Source organism: Anser brachyrhynchus (assembly GCF_964034855.1).
Source record: "Anser brachyrhynchus genome assembly, chromosome: W".
NCBI lineage: Eukaryota > Metazoa > Chordata > Aves > Anseriformes > Anatidae > Anser > Anser brachyrhynchus.
In genome coordinates, this window is record NC_137704.1 from 15,564,852 (window position 1) to 15,586,749 (window position 21,898).

At 41.4% G+C, this 21,898-nt stretch overlaps 1 protein-coding gene across 1 annotated transcript; it reads left to right on the top strand.

Annotated features, from left to right (window-relative positions):
* The first annotated feature begins 947 nt into the window (after positions 1 to 947).
* On the top strand, positions 948 to 21,480 carry LOC308184834 (uncharacterized protein). Its single transcript, XM_080572418.1, has 5 exons — positions 948 to 1,129; positions 1,955 to 2,132; positions 6,104 to 6,271; positions 17,165 to 17,215; positions 20,463 to 21,480. The coding sequence occupies exons 2-5, from the start codon at positions 2,039 to 2,041 to the stop codon at positions 20,510 to 20,512; spliced, it is 363 nt and encodes a 120-aa protein (XP_080428544.1). The 5' UTR covers positions 948 to 1,129; positions 1,955 to 2,038; the 3' UTR covers positions 20,513 to 21,480.
* Positions 21,481 to 21,898: the final 418 nt, after the last annotated feature.

Genomic DNA, 21,898 nt, shown 5'->3' on the forward strand with positions numbered 1-21,898 from the left:
GCTGGCTGGCTCGAGGCGCGTGTCTGAGGGTCTCTAACCAATTGTATGACAGATTCAGGCACGTGGACAGCACATGGGGCTACGGGGAAAGTATATGTAGTAGTGAGAAAGGGCAATAAATGTCTCCTGTTCAAGAGCCATCAGGAGTCCGTGCCTTTCATCCCTTCACTACGACACCGAAAGCAGTGGGGAAAAAACTTGTAAAAAATCCAGAGACAAATCTGGGCAACGTTAAATATTTAGAAAGAGATGGTAAGTAGGCTTAGCTTTAAACGAACTACTAATTTTGACTGTGTCCCACAGCTGCTTGATACTTATCTTTGTAAAACAACATGAATAAAGGCAAAAGGAGAAAAATGCCGTTTTGCTTACATGTCCAGTGAATCATTAATACAAGCCTCTTATGGTTTCCTCTTTGGAGACATTTCGCTGGTCTTGTCTAGGTCCCAGGACACCCTGGCGGCCACTGGACGTCTCCCGGCCCCGCGGGGAGGAAGTGCTGGGGCCTCAGCTCCCCTCTGCAAAGGACTCGGGAGTAGCCGTAGCCCCTCATGGACACGCATACGTCCTGGACTGACCCGAGCCACCCTGAAGGCGGGGGCCGAAGGCCGCCCCCGCCCTTAGCACCATCCCCACACCGTGGGGTTCAGGCCAGCAGCTTAGAGCAGAAATTACTTTGGTGTTGTGGGCTGAGGGCCCCGCGCGCTAGTCCGTGGGGGTTGCGCAGCTCGAGTTGTCCATCGCGGGGCTCTGCAGGTTGCGTATCCCCTTGCACAGCGCGTCGACAGACCGCAACCAGTACAGCGGGGCTCCGCGTGTGCGGGGCAGGTCCTGCATGGCATGTCACGGCACGGCACAGCCGGGCGCGGCATTGCAAAGCTCCGCCAGGGGGCAGCAGCACCGCGCTACGCCTCTCCCCACCCCCCCCCACCCCCCAGCCCCCTACCCTTCCGCCTGCACGCTCACCGCCTCTAGCTCAAATTAGCATGACTACAATTAACGCCGCGACCGTTCTTGGGTTCGTGTAACTTGGTTGGTTCCACTGCGCGTGCATCTCCGCACACTCCACGGGCTACAGCCCGTCACACCCTGTAAAATGGGAGGCGCGCGCCTGAGCGACCGGGGCAAGGTACAGTGTTGTGGCTTGCCTATGTCTCCTCACGGTCACTGCGCGGGTGTTCGCCCGGGCCCAGGCCCCGGCAGGGGAGCTTGCCCTTCCTGCCTTCCTGGCCGTAGAGCTATCTGCGCCGTGCAGAGTCCCCGCGGCTCGGCGTGGTGCCCAGGACCCTCCAGGGGCGACGGTGGGGCAAGCCAGGCCGGCCGAACGGCAAAGGAAAGTGGGCACGGTTCTCTGCGTGCTTGCGTGCGGTGCGGTGGGTGCATGCCTGAGTTTGCGGAATTATTGAGCTCCTGAGGGTTCAGAAGAGGTTTGATCTGTTTGTTCTCGGGGGGCTCCCTCAGCCAGCTGTCCAAAAAGCGTCTTAAAGTTGGTCTGGGCTGCCTTGTGCGTAGGGGTCGTGTGAGTAGAGGAAGTGGTAACAAACTGCCACCTGGGATGACAGTCCCGGACTGGTGCCGCTTCAAACACCCGGTCAGGTCATTTCGTGCCATTTCTCCTTCTCGGGAACGGCCCGTACTTCAGGGTCAGCAAAGAGGCTCAGTACGGGACAGATTCACAACTGAGCGTGGAGAGTCATGTGGGTTTTGTTTTGTTTTTGTTTTTTCTTTCTGTTTCTTTAACGTTATTCCTTTCACTCTGCTAAAGTTTCCAAAGCGAAGTCTAATTGATACCTCTACCTCTCAGTCTTGGAGGCAATGAGATAGAGGTATAAACACGTAGGTATAAACGGTTTAACAATAGCGCCTAAGAGGCTCTTTGCAGCATGTGTGTATGGAGATGTATGTACCACATATGCACGGGTAATTTGGTTAAATGGTGTTTTCTTCATTTCAGGTCTGCCTTGTAGACCCAACACATCCAAGTGAAAGTCAAGCGTGAAAGGAGCTGGGCACTCTCTTGCACAGATGTCTGCTCTGGATGGCACTGTCTCCTGGATATTCCACTCCTAGCTCTTACCAAATGAAACAAATGATACCACCAACCCTGGAAGTTACGTACCTTATTTTCAGCAGTATGTTCTGCAGTCCTTCTCATCAGAGTTTCTTGGGAAGCAGTGTACAAGATAAAAGGCCTTTTCTTGGCCCAGGAGAAAATAAGCAAGTTCTCCTGACTTCTGATATAGTGTATCTCAAGAGAAGCTCACGGTGCAGAACGTACGGGTTTCCTTACTTAGCAGGAACTTCCTTACAGTGCCTCGAGTCCTTTCTCAATACAGTTTTGCTTTTTATAATCTAGGTGCTCAGTTTTTATTATATATTTTCATGTTTTTATAATAGCATATACATATATATAATCACAGAGATTATATGCATATTACATGTTATATGGGTATCTGTAGCTCTACAGACACAAAATTCATGCAGCATCATATGAAATCTAAATGTGGGTTTGCAGGCTCAACCCTACAAATTGTTGATTGCATCCTCCAGGTATCTCATTGCCCTCAAGTCCAAGTGCAATACACCTGAAGGCTTTAAATATTCTTTAAGATTAAGTCTAGTTGTTCATTTGGGGAAGAAAAAAAAAGTAGGAAAACAGCAGGCTATCTTTTGAAAATTACTCCTGTCGTTTCTGCACCACTTGGGGAAAACAATCCTCTTTAAACATGCCTGGAAAGGCATGTTCCGGTACCCCTGGGAAAAAAAAAAAAAAAAAAAAGATTAAGTAACTTCATATAACTGTTCATTTTCCTCCTATAAGAATAACAATCTCGGCTAAAATAAGACAGTGATGAAGCTCATGAAATAATCGTTTGATTCTTCTCGCATTTTTTATTAGAATGAATTGGTTGATACAATTTTAGTTGGAAAAAAAAAAGCACGTTAATTTTTGAAGCTAGTTAAGCTCATTACTTTCCTTCTTCGTTCATACAGAAAAAATAAAGATAACATAACATCCTTTCATCCTTTCTGCTGTGGAGATCCCGCATGACTCAGTACACATATCAGAGTCCTGGCTTTCAGGTGTGACTCGGAGAGATACGCAAATTATATCCAAATTGTGTCTGTGTGTAAACAAAAGCAATTTAAGGGCCCTTCTTACTATCATGGAAAACAATAGGATTTTGCATTTTACATCAGTGGCAACAGACTCTTACCATACTTAATTTTGCAGAGTTTAAGAAAACCAAACACGTACAGTCAAGGCATGCTCAGAAGATCTCATTTTATTACTTAAATACCTTTTTAATAATAATGTCACGTTCAAACTTAAAAAAAAAAAACACACCTCCGAAGAACACGCTAAACTTTCTATCTTGGTTTTTGAGACTATTCTATTTTTTGTGAGTATGAATTGCAGGGCTGAAGTCTTTCTTATTTTTTTCAAATAACTAATGCTAAAACAATGTATCTTACACTTCAAGTGGTTTAGTCTTGTGAAGAGATAGAAAATTGCGTCTTTTTTTTTTTTTTCTTTAAGCTGAATTCTCCAGTGGCTTCAATAGGGAGTCCTGAAGACACATTGTTCCTGTGGCAAGGCATGTACTGACTGAGGACTGTGATTCTGGCTTTGGTACTTTCACTGCTTGGCCAGATAATTTTCAGTGTGGCCTACTTTCTGCTCACAAATTCAGGTATCTTATTTGCAGGGAGAGTTCTGAGGAGAGAAAGTCATTAAAGAAAAGATGGAAATGGCATTAAAGCATTACACATTGCCAGAATAATTAAACAGTATTTAAATTGTTTAATCTCCATTTGTTTTTCCAGTAGTAGAAATTGTATAAAATATAATATTCAGAAGAAAAAGTATTGCCAAGAGGTTGATGCTATACAGTTTACTGAATTTGAGGAGTAAATAATTTTAAATTCAGCATTTTTCCCTCCTTAAATTCATGTGAAAACTCTGCTGAATAGCTTGCCTTCACCTTTATATATAAAGCCTGTAAGTTTAACAAGAGATGGGCTTGAAAACTACATTTTTATACCAATAGCTACAAACCCTTATAACCTGATCAACTGGGCCAAATCTTGTTTCTTGGAAATCAATTCCACTGATTTCAATGGCTTTAGAACCAATTTGGTGATTATTCCGTACTTTTTAATACACTTCTCCTGCTTTAATTATTAGAGCTCGACAGCAAATCCTGCCTAATATCACTGGAACTGACTTGCCCAGAGCTGGTTTTTGAAGATCGAAAGCAATTTTTGTGTATGTTCTATGTACGTTGACGTTATGTGTGGTTGAGTCACCATCCCTGGAGGTCTTTAAAAGACATTTAGATGTTGAGCTTAGTGATATGGTTTAGTGGAGGACTTAGTGTTAGGTCAGAGGTTGGACTAGGTGATCTTGGAAGTCTCTTCCAACCTAGATGATTCTGTGATTGTTATCATATATCTAGTAACTGCTTTAAAGAAGAATAAACCTGAGTGTGATTACAGTCTGAAAGGTGTAGACACCACATAATGGATGGTCCATACGAGAAAATGAGTACATGTAATCACATAGCAATGTTTATAGACAGTATAAGAAAAAAAAAAGGAAATTCCAGAGCTTGCATATTTGTATTTATGTGCTTCAGGTAATGGCATGTTATAGAAGGATTATGCAGACAATTGCTCTAATATTAAGTGTTCTGATTTGAAAGGAAGTCAGTAACAACATGTTTTAATGCATCTTGAAAATAAATAAATTAGAAATATTTCCATGCTCAATAGAATGGAAAACATTGATTTTATTTTGATAATTTAAATAATAACAACTGTCTACTTAGTTTGACGCAACTGTTTCTATTTATTTTATTAATCATTTTATATAACACCAAAATTGATACAACATTAAAGATAACTTTATGTTTCTAAACAAAATACAGGATTTTTACAATATATATTCAGGGGAGGAGGCTGTTTATCCTAAAGCATCAAAGACATTTTTATTTTAGTGCAATCCATTTTAAAAATATAAATCTTACTTATTCATTTTACTTCAATACCATTAACATGGTCTCTCATTAAAATATTTTGTTTTTTAGGATATTGTAAGTATCAGGTAAAAGCATCCTAAAACACGTTGTCAACTTCAACAAAATTAATTAACGTTTTAATGCTATTTTACACTCTGTATAAATATGAAACTAACATAACCCTATAGAAACCAGTCTTAATGATGTACTTTACTCTGCTCCGACTAGTTATATGGCAAATCATATTTTGCCATAATTTACATTACATAAGAAAGGAAGCTTAAAACTATGCCATCTCTGGTGTGCAAATTGCTAACAAATTGTGGTATATGTAAAAAATAAAAATGCGGGGATTTGATTTCAGACGATGTATACTCGGGAATTTTTAAGCTGCATCATCTCCGGCGGATATAAATGCAAACACGTTTTCCTGTGTCGATGAATCTTTTGAAAAAATATGCAATTCGACAAATCTTTTACAAAAGAAATCGGCAAGGCAAATATGACTGCAATACTGAAACTTTTGACTGAGTCGACATAAGCGTGCTGCAAGTATGTCTGCGAAAGAGGGAGGGAAAACAATTCATAAACCTTCCTATATAATTAACCATGAGGCCCTGCGTTATCGTATTTATACGGGAACTGACGGAGTTACTGTGTTGGTAAGCAGACGGCCTTTTAAGCGGTTCCACCAAATTATTAGAGCGGGTTTATTTTTGTCGTGCAAAGTCTACTTTTGACGAAGTGAAAAGTCTCCATTCCCTGTGGAGACACTTTCTAGTGTCTTAATCTATTGTTTAAAACTGCTACTCTTCCTCCTCAGCACCTACTTTCAGTTTACATTTGCAAAGACGTTTTAAATCATTAGTATCGTTAGGAATAATAATTATATGAATAACAACAACAGGAAGGAGGGGAGGCGGTGTCCATCAGAGCCGGCAGCCTACTTCTGTTCTGGGCAGTAGCCTTGCACCAGGGGGCTCTGCACGCCCGAAGTGTGGCGTGGGACCCACAGGTGGGCGGATGGACATTCCTCGGTCTCGAGGTCTCTCCAGTCCTTTCCTCCCTCTTTTTTACCCTAGGTGCTGCACCCCACAGGCAGAGTCTTCGAGGCGCTGCGGCAAGACCAAGGGCCAGCACCCGTTCCCCGGTGTGGAAGGAGCGCTCCCGCCGGAGCCCCAGCGGTCAGCGTGAAGCCGACGTGTCGACGTCTCCCCTGCGGCTTTCTTATTTTGAGCGGGAGGAAGGAGGTGAGTAGGTGGAAAAAGCCAGGACGAAAGCAAGGGGGAAGCTACAGTGCAGCTCAGCAGGGACAGCTCCCCTCCCACCTTTCTTACATCCTGCTGCTGCCTTATGATTCCTCGGACCCCTCGTTGACTTCTTACGGCACTTTAGTCTCCTGAAAGTTTAGTGCTCAGCCGAGTAGGTTTCGATGGACGCAGTAACTTCAAACGGCAGCAGAACAAACTGACGAGACTATGTCTCCGGAGCAAGAAGGGGATTTCCCCCCCGGCTTTTGTCCGCCCCCCCCCCCCCCCTTTTTTTTTAACTGTTAATGACAGATTTTATTTAACCGAACAAAAACTTATTGATTTGCAAGCCTGATCATCTGATAGCTATTGATTTGTTAAACACACATCTATCGGGGACTTCATCGAGCAAGAAGCAGCAACACCTGTAGGGAAATTTGTATTCACGTCGATATTTGTATTCACGAAATTTGTATTCACGGCAATATGTACACAAACAGTCGCTTCACATCACATTTGTGTGCGTGTGAGAGAGCGAGCGAGCAATCGGGTGCGAGCATATTGTCAAGTTCCCAGCTGTGTGTCTTTTGACAAATAATCAAAATAAATAAGGGCTTGCTGCTGGTTAGGGTGAGGTAGGAGGGTTTATTTTGTTGATTGGTCTGGGTGTATAAGACTGACAATTGGTTTTCTGTCCATTAGTTAGAAAATATGGAAATGCTATTGGGCAAATAGTACAGTCCATGTGAGGGAGACAGGTAGAAGGAAATAAATAAAAGATCTGTTTAGTTAGCTTCAGAAAGTATTTTATATTGAATATGCAGGTTTTAAAATCCATAGATAGACTTCTTTCTATTCTTGCTGAGTTTAATTTGGGGGGCACGCGCTGGAAAGGTAAGTGACCTTCCTTTATCCCACTCTACGAGTCTATTAGTTGGCTACAAACTGCACTCCTTTGCTAGCCATTCCCAGGGTTTCTGCAGTATGCCTACTGCTGTGGGCTGCTGTTTCAGCCAGCACAACTTGACGATTGAAGATGATAGGTTTGCATGTCCTGATTCTGATTCTTTCTTATTTGAATATGCTGCTTATCAGTAGCTCTAGTTCTTAATTCATTAATTGTTACTGAAAAGCTGAGAAAGAAAACGGGGGGGGGGGGGGGGGGGGCTTGGAGGTCAAGGGACTATAATGATTTTGTGCATTTGGGCTGTCTAATGCCCTGTGGTGTTTTGTTAAATAAGTAGTCTTTGTGTTAACAGACACGAGAGATAAATATATTAGGAGATGTCTGAAACTTTTTGCCAAATAGGCATGTGCACGGATCTCAGCAAAATGACAAGCGTTTAATGAAGGTCCTGCAATCCTCTCTCAAGGGATTCTCCTAGAGCGTGAGAACGTGTGTAAGTAGCAGTGTTAGTCAGCTACAGGGCCGAATCCCCGTCAGTCCGCCCGTATGTCCTGCCGGCACGGCACGGAGGTGCGCGTCCGCTAGCTCGGCCCACTGCTGTCTCTTAGAGTTTGGAGATGTGGCGGGGTGGGATGGAATGGGAGGACGTCGTCGTGTCAAGGGAAAAACGAGAGACCTATTACTATTATTTTAATGTCAAAGTGATTATCACCAAGTCCTGGAGTTACTAAAACAAGAGAACAATACCTTTCAGAGAAAATGAGCCAGAAAAATGTCAGTGCTGTGTCTTATTCTCGATATTGGACTAGGTGTGATTAACCAGTACTTCAGTACTTGAGGATGCAAGCTGATTTTTCATTTTTAAATACTTTTTTCCTTCACTCTAAGCGAGATCGTTGTTCAGATGTTATATTGGTTCCTTTTAATAGACATGCATTTTCTAAGAAGGAATCTTTTGGACTTGTGATGCTATTAGCGACGAACTCATTTTCAGAAATCGATTATCAAAGCACACCTGGATAATGAACTACTAAAATAACAACAACAGAAAGTGGTGGTTAATCCAATCAAATGAAGCCTCCAATTTGATTCTCTTCCTCCTAAAAATCTAACATTAATGCTATTCACTGCCATTTGTACTTTTAAAAAAACTGGCCCTTTCATTTCAGTGATAAAAAAAATAAAAAGAGGAAAGGAGAATAGGGATAAGTTAAAGAGTAGTACGATCAGCTCGGAAGTGTTCTGAAGAAAAACTTCTTTCCACACAGTATCAATACAAAATCAAATAAAGAAGGGAGCCATTCTGTAGGGACAAATACTAAAATTATACTTAGTGCTTACGATGTTATTGTCGTCCTCCCTTCCATTATTTGTAAACCATGCTTTTCTTCAATCAGGAATCCACAAAGTGAGCCCGTATTTTAATTCCGGCGATTAAAATGCAAAGCGCGGAGGAGGAGGCGATTATTCCTGCTGAAATGCGTTTATGGAATATTGCCTCCTGGTGTATAAGACAATACAGATAAGGGGAGAGAGTCTGGGGTGAGACGGCAGCGGCAGAGAAAGCGCACAGGTGCTGCTCTTTGCTCTCAGCGCAAAGTGTATCCTTCACCACTTTATTTGGGAAAACTTTGTCCGCAGTGAGGCGTTTATCATTATTGTGGTCATGTCTCTAATTTTTGTGAAATACAGCCCAGATCTGAAGGCGGGAGCGTGTGTGTACCTGGAAGGGTGGGGGAGAGCAGGATTTCGTCCTCTGTAGCTGGGGACTACCGTCCCAAGGAGGTGGCAAGGACATCAGTCCCACTTATTTCGGAAGGTGCGTTGCAGTGAGTAAAAATCGCGCTTGGTTTTGCGAGGAATTTTGCTAATTCGGGACAGCGAAGCACAGTGCGGCCCTTCCTCGCGCCCTAGCCTCGCCGATCGCCCGCCGGGACCATACGGGACACCGGTAGGTGACGCTGTCTCTCTGCCGGACGCGAGCACCGCAGAAGCTGGAACACCGCGCCGTCTGGGGCACCCTGGCCAGGTTCAGGCCGCTTGGACGGCAGGCTGTCGACCTCGAGCGGCGGCACCACTACCCTGATCTCACCGTCGGGCAAAGCTTCCGTGGAGCCGCCACAGAACAGTACCAAGGGGGCACTTTCGGTCGGAAACCTCCTTTTGAGGAGTCATGGAGCTAAGGGACGCCCATGCCCTGCCAACCTTTTCCATTTGATCCACTTGATCTCCAGGAGATCAGGAGTGGGCTCTGGAGAGCCAAGCTGATGTAAAGGGAAAAAAGAATCCAAACAGAAAAAAACGACAGGTTTAATCCTCCCCGTGAGCCAGCGTTATGGAAACCAGCATAATAGCGGTTCGTTTCAAGCCTCAGTTTATTGATGGGTTATTTTATGCTAAGGTACAATTTGTTTATGAAAACAAAACAGCAGAAAAGTCATCGGGATAATTTGGCTAATTCCGTCAGTGCTAAAACCATAAATATCTCATGTATGGAAACTCAACGGCACTGGCTACTTATCCTAGACTGATGCTGAAGATAATGTATTGAATGCTCACTAAAACGTTTCTATCAGAGTTTACTGTGCGTCACCCCCTCGTTCTCCTACCTGGAAATAATTTAGCAATTATTTTAAATATTTTTAAAATTCCTGAATATTAAATTTCTAGCCCCTTCTTCCCCCGATGCTCCTCTTAGTTTCTACATTTATACCTCTAATCAGTGTAAACATTATTAAGCAGGGATTGGTGTGCCTTCGATTTTTTTTTCCCAAAGAATTTGCATTATGAGGTGTATTTACACTGGAAACTGTTGTTTAAGGAAGTCCAAAATATGATTTTTTTGAAGGCAAAAACCACTAAAATCAGCCTTTTCCTTACTAAAAAAAAAAAAAATGTATTTCTCATTTCAAGTTTCGGTTATTCTGCCTAAAATTATATGGTTTCGTTCAAAGGTTTAAGTCTTGCGGGAAAAAAAAAAAAAAAAAAGACGTTTTTCTGTTCCTGCACCTTCCTTCTTCTAAAATAGTATGTAATGCCAAAACATGTATGTTCACCCTACAGAATATCGGTGCAGATCTGATTATTTATGGCTTGATTAAAAGATAGATAAAGAGGGAAAAATCTAAGTGTAACATGTTGAATACTTAGATGATTCTATTAAAAGCGTTAGGAAAAAAAAATACACGAGGGAGGGGATCTATTTCCTGTATTTATTTTCAACCTGACGCCCTATCTTATCTCCCTGGCTGTAACGATTACCCCGAATCTGAGTATTATTGTGTTTTTTTTTTTTTGAAATCGTGACTTCAGTGGAATTTTAAAAACATGTGAGCTGTGCAGATGTGCAGCCAGATATACGCGCCTGTATTTTAGCTTTAAAAGGCTGACTATTAGGTAACGAGTTTGGAGAGGTGGGGAGGTATTTATTGTTAATATTATATTCGGCAAGTTAGCGTTAAAGTAATTGAGATAAGACAACTGTCCCCACGCTGCTTGCAGCACAGAGCGGGGGAGGGGCGGGCGGGCGGGCTGCGGAAGCGATCCGAGCAGAGCGTTGCCACTGCAGGAGCCGGTGCTAGTGCCGGCTGCGAGGTTTATTCAAATGCCGCCCGCTGCCGCTGTGATTCGCGGGGACCCGGCCTCCGCATGGTAATACAGAGCGGGTAGGCAGGTGCATGGCCGCGGCGGCGGGGGAAGAGGCGGAGGGGAGCTGGGGGGGTGCTCAGGCACTGCTCTTGAGGCAGCCCAGCTGGGGCAGAGCGCACCGGCAGCGGCGCTTCCCGTCCCGCCGGGTGCTCTCCCGCCGGGTGCGGTGCCGTTGGGGATAGCGGCGGCGCGCAGCGAGGCAGCGGTGGGGGTAAGCAGCACGGGGAGGGGAGGGGCGTGGGGTTATCACCCTGCGCTACCGAGGGAGCCGGGGGCAGGGAGGCGGCCGGTGGACAGGAGGCGCGGCCAGGTCTACACTGCCACGAGAGACAGGCACGTGTGGTGTGCCGCGGGGAGAGGGACATTATATAACACATTCACTGTTCAGCAACACCTACACCGCTCTCCCTCTGTGCCGTCTGCTAACTTGTGCACACACCCGAAACTGGTCTAGGCACTCACCTCTGTGCGTCTCTCCACATATGTTAATGCAGTTCTATAGAGGAACGCAATTCACATCTGCTAATTTAAAGCAGCTAAAATAATAGGGTTCCTTTCGTGGGCTGAGTCCCCAACATCATGCGTAGTTTTAAAATATTATATTTCTAGAATATAAAAAGTGAATAATCGTCTGGTTTTAATCAGATTTTAACTACTCTTTCTTGTATAAAAATTTCCCCGTTAAGGTAAATCGAAATAAGCTAACATTGCTTTTCATGTAATTCAAGTCTATGTATTTTTAGATAAAGTAACTGTATTGATAACGGCATTGTTTTAAATAACCTCTAAAATGCCTTTTCAGTAAAGAATTGGGTAGTCAATTTAAAATTACAACTTAAAATGAAATTTAATACATTTTATAATGTAGCAGTTAAGAGAGAACCTACAAAATGTCTTCCTTAAAGAAAGCTCTCCATACCTGGGTCTATGCATTTTAAGAGAATATTATGAAATAAAAGATTCCTGAAGTCAATAGAGTTATAAGTGCATTTGTAAGGTCGTAATTCTGCAATGAAATATAAATCCTTTGGAACAGTCCCTATTACACGCATCACCTATGTTGCCTTATACCTTAAATCGGTATTTTTTCCTAAAATTAAGTTAATTAAGAGACCAAATTTCTAGTTTCAACCTGTGGTATTAGAACTGAATATGGCAATGATGTATACGCCTCTTCTCTTAAGAACCAATAAGCATGTTGTGCACCTTTATTTGTATTATTAGCACTGTGCATATTTGGTAACCTTATACAAACAGAAGCAGTGAGGAAAATATGCAAATATACATATACAGCATAGTCTTGCCAAAAGGGGCGGGGCGGGGAGAAAAGGGAGGGGGGTAAAGGAAGGAAAGATCAGAGAAAATGCGATAGCTTCTAACTTTCAGTACATTTAAAAACGCAAATATAGCTTTACATATGCATCAATATTAAAAATAACACATGGTGGAACCAACAAGAAGAGGAGGAATAGAGGAGAATGGCGCAGCGGTGAAGCTTTGATTATGCGTAGGAAGCCTGTTCTGAGTCGGGTTCTTTTCCATGCCGCATCACAGCCGACGCAGAGCCGGTTCGGTTCGCCGCAGCCTTCCCGTGCCTAACTGATATTTGTTATTCCTTTTTTTTTTTTTTTTTTTTACTTTGTTGTTGTTATTGTTAATGCTGGGGGGAACCCGGAGTATTTGTTCCATTAATTACGATCTTCAATAATAGGGGCGATCGTTCCAGGAATCTACAGTCTCTTCTCCAATAAGGAGGATTTGCATATTTTTAAATGCCCTCATTTCCTTGATGTATGTAAATATAGTTGGACGTACAGTAAACCTCGATCTGACGTCAATGGACGTGACCTCGCTGTTAAACCTTGAACGTGAAGCGAGGATGGGGGACACGGCGGCGCAGCGCCGGAGCCACTCTGCACCGAGCAGGGCCAGACCGCCGGCAGGCACCGTCCACAGCTGCGTTGGCTGTTTTACGCCCAATAAAATAAATATTAACACTGTTCACCCGCCCTTTCTCCCTTCAGGGCGGCAAAACAAAGCCCACCCACTCCCGCTAAATGCAGGTAAATCATAATTTCAAATGACTCTATCGATCCAGTGTTAGAGGTTTGATAAAAAGGATTCGCTGGTTTGAAGAAGAAAATGCCGGTTTGAGGAAGTAAAGGCAGAGAATGGAAAAATCACTAGGCTGTAGTCGAAAGCCTTACAAACCCAGCTGGTCGTTCCTCCAGCTGCTGTGATCTGCAACTCAAAACCACTCCCGTCTTTGTACTGATTTCTCCCATTTGGAAAGTGAAGCAGTATTAAAGGGTTCTCGGATATCTGATTGCGGAAAGATGTATTTCATTGTTGGTACCGAGGTAGAAGAGGGTAAATGTGAGCAGTTTTCTAAAGTTGTCTCCTCTATATCTTTCCCTGTACCCTTTCTCCCTTTAGAAACATTTCGGTTTATAATGATGTTTGGAGAACTTTCAGCGCTAGGGGAATTTTACTGGTGAGGCTGTAGAATTAAACGCAATCGATATTTTGAAAATGAAGGGTATTCTTTATTAGGATCTAAGTTTTTCTTTTTCTCGTGCTTGTCTGTTTTGATACATTCTAGAACGCGTCTCTCTTAGAGCAAACTAGCTGCAAGCTACGGCTACACACGCGCACTGATTCTCTATTCAAACATCTTAGCTAAACTTAAATAGCCAAACCAGGAACTGGAAAAACAAGTGTATTTCTGTTTGAAAAACTGATCCGGACTTTTATAAATCCTTTCAGCAGTTTTGTGTAGCCGGGGTTTTCCTGAATTTCGTTAGTTTAGAGATTACATTTTTATTCTTATAGAGTTCTCTCTGTCTGTCTGGTCCCCAAGGGCTGCGTTAGCAGGGGGACCCATGGACGCTGTGCGTGCCTGGGCTGCGACGGGGCCCGGTGAAGGGCCGCGGCCAGGACGGGGTGGCCGGACCGCTGTTCCCCGTAGTCGTTGGCGGGTAATCCGTGCCACTGCGGACCGCTTCCCCTCTCCCTTGAGCCGTACTCCGAACGGGACATCCAGATGACATATGTCATATTTGTATGCCGCATATATATATAGATATACATTTTTTTTATTACGTATAATAACACCCGCTTACAGTCTTCGCAACCCCCCCTCTCTCTAGACACACTTCACACATATACTCCTTGACACTTGCCCACACAGCACCGTATGGAAAACACCATGTGCGGACGTCGTGCAAAGTCGCCCCAGACAGGGGCAGGATGGCTGGCAGACCCCCCCAACCCCTGGCCCTCCCCGAACCACCTCCGGGGCTCATCCGCCGGCGCTGCTTCCCTGCAGCCACCCCAAACGGCGATCCCACCCCATCCGCTGCGTCCTCGCGGGCAGGGGCACATACCAAAGAGCCGTCCTGCCTCCCTACCTTGCCGTGAACCACCTCCCCCCCGTGCCCAGGCACACACCCAAACGCTCCATGAAATTCTTCCCGGTTCCTGCGCCCTAAATAAAACGAGCTAGCGTCGTCATGGATGAAATGTTTCTGTGCCACTGTTTTTGAACCTGAAGTGTTGAATAAGGAAAAGAAGGACGCTACCAAGTGTTAAGAAAATCTCCTTCCAGCGATCACTGTTGACGAGAAGTCGTGCTATGAGTCTGCATGATAACAGAAATTGGAAGAGATTCTTTTTGTCGGTATTATTATTGATGTTGTTAACCGGTTGATTAATTTTGACAAAATTTACACAAAATGGTAGTGCCTCCCAAAAGGAGGAATCAGAAGAAACTCCTTCAGAAGTTAGCTGAAGGAAAACACCTTAGAAAATTCAACAATTTGGTGCATTTCTAAGTTTCCAAAGAAATGAGCGCTTTCCTTCTCTATGAAAATGTAGTCAATACTCTTTAGACTAGGCATTTCTATTTGTTCTGTCTGTCAAAATGGAACTAAGAGGTTTTGGTGCAAAATCATTATCTCTAGCAACGCATATCGTATAGTAGAAACTGAAAAAGCTCGTGGCAATGGATGAACAATAGAGCTTCAGTTCCTCAGCAACAAAAGCACTGGGAAAATTGGTTGAATTTCAGAGCACGTCCTCCTCAGCAGAGAGGGTTGGACTAGACCTTGACCACCGCCCCCCCCCAAAAAAAAAAAAAAAAAAAACACCTTGCAAAGCCTCACATACAACACTTCGTTTTCTACTCTGGGGCTTAGGATGCAATATGGAAAAAGATTTCTCTTTTAAACGCACCATTTTGTCTTTCTTCAACCCCCCCCCCGCCTTTTATGGGTGGTGGTGGAAGCTTTCCATCTATTTTAGAACCAATCGTACAATAATTACACAATAGAACTAAGCGGCGCTTTAAAATAGAGATGACGAAGGAAAAGATTTGAATTTTTGGAGATATGAAAAAACTCACCTTCTGTGCTTTAAAGGGGGCTTGACCGTGGTGGGGAATCTTTGTTTTCTACTGGAGATTCATCTAACCATTTAGATTTGGGGTCAAATGTATCTTTATATAAAGAATAAATGTAAGTATCTCGAGGAGCATATACAGAACCTGAAGTCCTTATAAAAAGGAGAGAGCTGAACAACATTGCTCGTTTGTGTTTTCTGATTGAGAGAGTGGGTGCGTATGAACCTGAGCTCAGTTAGAGGCTCTGTGTCAGATTCAGGAGTAGGGGCTGCCTCTCCGTGTCAGCCAGAACAGGTTGTCTTGGTAGGGTTCCAAGAACTTCCACAGGAGACCGCAATTTGATTGATAAGGCAAGGTTTTATGACTTAACACGACGGCTTATATTGTTAGATGATTCTGTATGTCTGATGCTAAACTTGTTGGTCTTGCGGGTGGTTAGGCGTGGGAACTGTTAATTACGCAGATTTATTTATTTATTTATTACGTAAAAGCAGTGATAACGTTTAAGTACGCAGAGAGGAAACTTTTTATTGGTGCCTAGGTACCCTTCGAAGGCATATAGACATAGGAACAACGGTTTTCACCTGGTTTTAAATTAGCATATGGAACTAACTCCTCTTGACTCTACATTTTCGAGCTGTTTGAAAGAAAAGAAAAAAGAAAAGAAAAAAGAAAAGAAAAGGCCAAGCGCGTATCTTTGAGATCGACAACGTTTAGTCTGCCTTTTTGCTTAGTGGGTCACTTCAAGCAAACAACCATCATTTCTTGGATTGTGAAAAATGCAGATAGATATCCCTTTGAGCGGGGGTGTTTTATACATGTTTCATAATTTGTAATTATTCTCATCTTGGCCGAGGCGGCAGGGGCAGCTGCGATGTGTCAGGTGTAGGCTCAGCCCGGCTCAAATGCACAGTTTTTTTTTTTAATTATTATTTATTTATTTATTTTTGGCGGGGGAGGGCTACGCCACGCCGCGACTCTAGGTGCTGCTGCCTCCGGAACCCGGAAAGGGCCGTTGCGGCGCGGCATGGCATAGTCCTGGTCGCCGCGGGGGACTATCTCTATCCTTAGTACGAGCCGGCCCCTCCAAGGTGCCGGTAGACAGAAAGCATAATTGAAGCGCGGGATTTATGCAATAGTGCTTCTATTTTAGCCCTCTTTCCCACTCACCCACCTAATAAGTAGCGTACTCTTGTAGTTCTCTACAAGAGAGACTCTAGCCCAGGATTCGTGAAATGGGAGAAATAACTTATCATACAATAGAACACAGTTACTTTGTAAGAAATAGTATGCTTTTTAACTAATGCTGATATAATCGATGTGATGCAGTGAGAGTGAGTAGATTATATTTATTTTCACATACAATTCTTTATATAGTAACAGCTTTGTAAATATAGGCCATGTGTAATTTCAGAACATGTGTGATTTGAAAGACTCAGAAATTCTATCGGGCAAATACTATCTTAACGTTTTACATGTATTGAACTGAGTATTAGGTAGAGCCTCCATCCTTTATTAGGTAAATTGCGGTTTATAGTATGCAAACGTTATATCTGCCTCTAGCTTTCTGACTCTCTATTCAGCATCCCCAAATATTTTTAGTTTTTATCATAAATCTCCAGAAGTAATTATGGAATTTGGTTTTTTTATTATTCATATTATGTTCTGTAAGTATTAATTACCACATTTAACCCTGCAGCTACTGGAATATAAAACTCATATGTGGTTTATATCATTAGATCACATGCAAGAAATGAGGCTAGTTATTTCCCTGGTTAATCTAGAGTAAAGTATTTTATTAATTTATTTAATATTCTTCAAATGTCCATATACACGGGAGCTTCTGAATACATACATTTATATATTCACATAGTAACAAAAATAAAACATTGAAAGTTTAAATTATCATTCTTTGCTTTTTTTTGTGACTATTTTTCAGCTTCAGTCAACGTAAGAATACCACGGGAAATTACAATCATGACAAGAAACGGTAATTTTTTTATTTACTTTTGTTTAATAATAAAAGCCAGATAATAGAACATTTTCTTTAACAGCACACAGTGCTTCCATGTGAAATTACTGTTCTCTTTTTCCTCCCCTCCTCAAGATTTTCAATTCTCGATAGTCTGCCTTTACTTATTTAGTAATTTGGATTTGTATTAGATAACCTTTTGTATACCGTATGTTCATTGAACTATAATCTTCAGTTGCCTGTAAAATTAAAATTAAATTGTAGCCACAGAAGAAATGACACCTTTATTATAAGGCAAGCCAGTCTTACCTGGCTTACCTGGCTGTAAGGAAATTGATATTATGCAGGAAATACTTGCTTGGATTGTATTGCCATTACATGTTTTACATCTATGCAAATTCTATTCTAATTTAGTATGAAAAGAGGATTCATATAATGTTATACTATGCATTTCATAGTAGTTTAAATAAGGTTCCTATGTGTATTCCATACAGAAGATAGGGATACCAGTACTAGAACAAGCCTCTGTAGTAATTATACAATCATAAGCATTCCTCTTTTAAAGGGATGATAATTTACATTATCTACATATACTAATTTAAAGGCCATTAATATGAACTCATTAGGGAGTTAGGATGAAAGAATAAATGTTTGGATTCTGTATCTTTTCCATACACATTGTTTTAACTTTTCACATGCCAGACAACACTAAAGTCCTGAAAATATATATTAATAACTGATGTATATATTTTTTTGTGATATTCACAATAAGAAAATATATTTGTGTAGTCTTACTGGACACCTGCTGGTTTCAAGGCCCTACTAGATGAGAGTTATAAAAATAAATTGGTAATATGGCTAATGAACAGCTAGATTATAATTGTCACATTGGCTCTTGACTTTCTGGTGCTCTAATGATTAATCAACAAAATGTGACAAGTGTATTGCAGTTACTTCTTAAGCCAGTGTGTAAGATGGTCTTAAAAACAAAGCTTGATGTTTTAAAGGCATACTTGGGATTTTGAAACATAATAATTTACAATCAACTGCCTTGCATTTAACTACAAATTCTTTAATACAGCAACATGCTTTACCTGCATACACCCATGCCTATGTCTGTGTTTGTATTGTATACATAAGTATAGACCTACACACATATACACAAGGAATATCTGAATTTTCATGCTTTGACTGAACATAATGCATAAACTCACAGTCCTGTTGTATGTAACACATGCCTAACCACTAATACTTCTGCCTCTAGTTATTGCAAGAAAAAAAAAACTTCCTATCTGCCAGTTCAAGCTCAGTAGAATTTGACATAATACTAAAATTGTCATGTGCATTTAAATGTATCAGATGACCATTTGTCATCCCTGTTGTATTTGAAATTCCTGAGAGGCAATGAAGAAGTATAGTTACTAATAATAGTGTTATAAGAATTCTAACCATTTTATGAGAGTCTGTATAATCTGCAAAGAACACTGGCACAAGTAGTTCATATGTCTCATATACCAAGCACTGGTAGCAAACTGCAGTGTTTCCTTATACCAGAAGTATCTAACATGCATTAAAAAAATTAAAATGGCAATTTCAGAGGCTGATAAGCTGAAAGCACAAACGATTGACCTCATTAAAAATATCACTACTGAATTCAGAATTTGGCACATTGGCCATGTTTGTGGTACTTCTTGGTATTAATTTTGGGCCTTCTCTAATAAGTGATATTACTTTCACAGTTTTATACTTCTGTAATAGTAACTTATAAAAAATTGACTGGTTTATATAGTTGCAATTTTACAGTGTAACCATATATATAATTAAATGCAAATATGTACACACACACCTCTAGACCTACACATATATACATGATTCCCCTATGTACACACAAGCACACATATGCTTTATTATGGGAGCAGGCTATATAGTCAGCATAGAACAAAAATAATTTCAATTTAACTCCATACATTTAAATATTTCCCCTTAAAATATTACTATATGCAAACAGTGTAAATTTACAAACAAATATATTTAAATGCAGTGAGATGTATTCCCTATAACTATATAGGAACATAAAGCATGATGTATTCAGTCATAATTCCTTTAGAAGTGCAGAGCAGTCCATTTCTGTGCTGAATTTTTCAATATGCACCTTATACCAACCACAGTGTGTATGAACTGAAGTGCATTTATTAATTTCAACAATAAATATTGTATATTTCAGTCTGAAGATTCGTTGTATCACATATAGTCGAGAGACCTTTATTGTTTACACCTCAGAGTTAGAAAAATTCTATACAAATCAGTGTTAAAATAATTTATAGTATAATGTGGGGGAGGGGGAATTGAAAGACTTAAATTTTAAAACTGTACACAATGCATTGTAACAATTTAGAAAGACTCGCTTTCATCGATTTCTTGATTAATGTAAGCATGCATTTTTTCACTGTAACTACGAAGTTAAAAAAATAATACATTAACATTTTTATTAAAGCATTTCACCATTTGTTGCGGTGTTTACTCACCTGCGTTGCATTCTAACACACAAACTCCACCCCACCCACGCTGGGAAAAAAGGAGAGAACAGGGGGGGGAGAAAGTATAGGTGCCATAAAATACATTGGAGCCAAGCCAGAGCCTGCTGATTGCAGCATTCCGAATAAACATATATAGGAAAATGCGTTGCACAGTCCTCCCGGTGTAAATACCTGTAAATCACTATAGACACTGAACGTGACCTAGATGCGAAGCCATTAAAAACATCACAGCAGAGCAAATTGTCAGTATAACTGCACATCGACTCACTGCATATCACGCACCTGATTCTCAGTCTCAGAAAGTAAAACCCGGGTTTAAGATATAGCAAAGTGTCTCACATCTCATTGTATGAGCAGTCTGCCAAAAGAGAAATGCAGGCAAAGACATTCCCCAGACCTGAAACGCTTTTATTTATCCTTAAAGAGATATTTCTTCCAGTCTTTGGATATTAGAGCCATCTGTACTATCAAGAAGGTAGGTGACGGGGGAATTTTCCTGCATCCGGGAGTGCTAGAGGAAGTGATGTTGAAAGCGACATTGGGCTTGGTCCTGGGCTGGCAGCAGAGGCAGATCGCTGGTCTACTCATGCATATTAATAACCGTGCGTACTTGAAATTTCTCATGACATCATCATCTTCCCGCAGTCTAGGACCTCTGACCTTGCCGGGCTGGTCCACGTTTTGGTATTGAAAGCCCTCCAATGATGGCCCTTTTTGTCTTCTTTCAGACCGGAGGCAGCAACAGGCTAGACAGACCAACACTTCTTCTCAGCACTGAGAAATCGAGGATCTTCCCCCTAAAACACACACACATGCAAAATATTTGCAATCAAGCTGCCACCATTTGGTAAAAAGCTCTATACCATGCATAATCTAAAAGGATCAAGAATCGGATCCTCGAATCATGTCACTTTCTACTGAAATGGATTTTTTTTTTCTTCCTTATACTGCACTACAAATTGCCGATGGCTTTACAAATATATAGTCTAAAGAGTCTTTCGTGAAAATGAAGCAATTTACAATGCAAATGGAAGCTTGTGAAGGGTTGGATGCTTTTCAGTCATCACAGCTTGATGCACCTTAATGCTGATTTTATTTTCTTATAGTAACAGGTGAATTGTTGACTATCGGAAATTGTTGGCTGCCGGAAATTACTGGCTGAAAGAAAAAGTTCGGAATAAACTTTGAAGGCAACAGATCTCTTTTTGATGTTATTAGTTGTGCGCGCACACACAAGTCAGGTTACAATTACATAAAAGGATGAATATTTTAAAGCAGTACTAATACTCTTGAAGGAAACTACACGTCTGTTTATCAGAAAAATCTGGATTCTAGCAAGCAAAAAAGAAACAGCTTTGAGCGAAGCAAGTTGTTATCTTTGGTTATCTAGCTGTATGAGTGTTTTGGTCTTCATAAAGCTAGATAACCGAAAGTAAAAACTCCTTCAAGATCATCGTACAGCGTGTGACAATGAAAGACTACTACAAGAGAAAGTGAAAAACGAGAAAGGTCAGAAATGCTTATTAAATCTACAATTTTTTACAGGTAAAGGTGGGAGTGGAGGGAATTAAATGACATACTTATTACAAAATATGAAGTTATCAGATACCACAGAATGGATAGCTAAATGTTGCAACTAGGAAATGGTCCTGATGATGAACAATACATGTGCGACTATTACTGTTAAATAAATAAAGAGAAACCCAGATCGCTTAATGTGTAACTAGGCTTAGACGATTTTTAGAAACCTATTTCGAAATGCTGTTTCATTTTGCAAAATGTTTCATTGCAATGAAATGGCCTTAAAAATAAAGCTCTTATTTGGTTATGATGAAGATGATGGTTGATGGTGGTGGTAATGATGATACAGTGTGGACTGAACTGAAAAAAAATCAGTCTGTGTTCATCTTAGACAAAGCTTGGTGATATTTCAAACAATACGAAGATAGTATTTCAAAAATAGTTTACACTGAAGTGTAGGCAAGCTTAACAATTAATATCTACTGAGAACTCGGTGGAGCTGCACAAAGATGAAAAAAAATGATGGTTAATTTTCATTCTTCTATTCAAAACGCGAGCACAGATGCTTCTCCGTTCCGAGAAGGTTTCTTTGAGGAAGCTATTGAAGCAGAAAAACATGATGGAGACGAGATCGCTTCCCCCC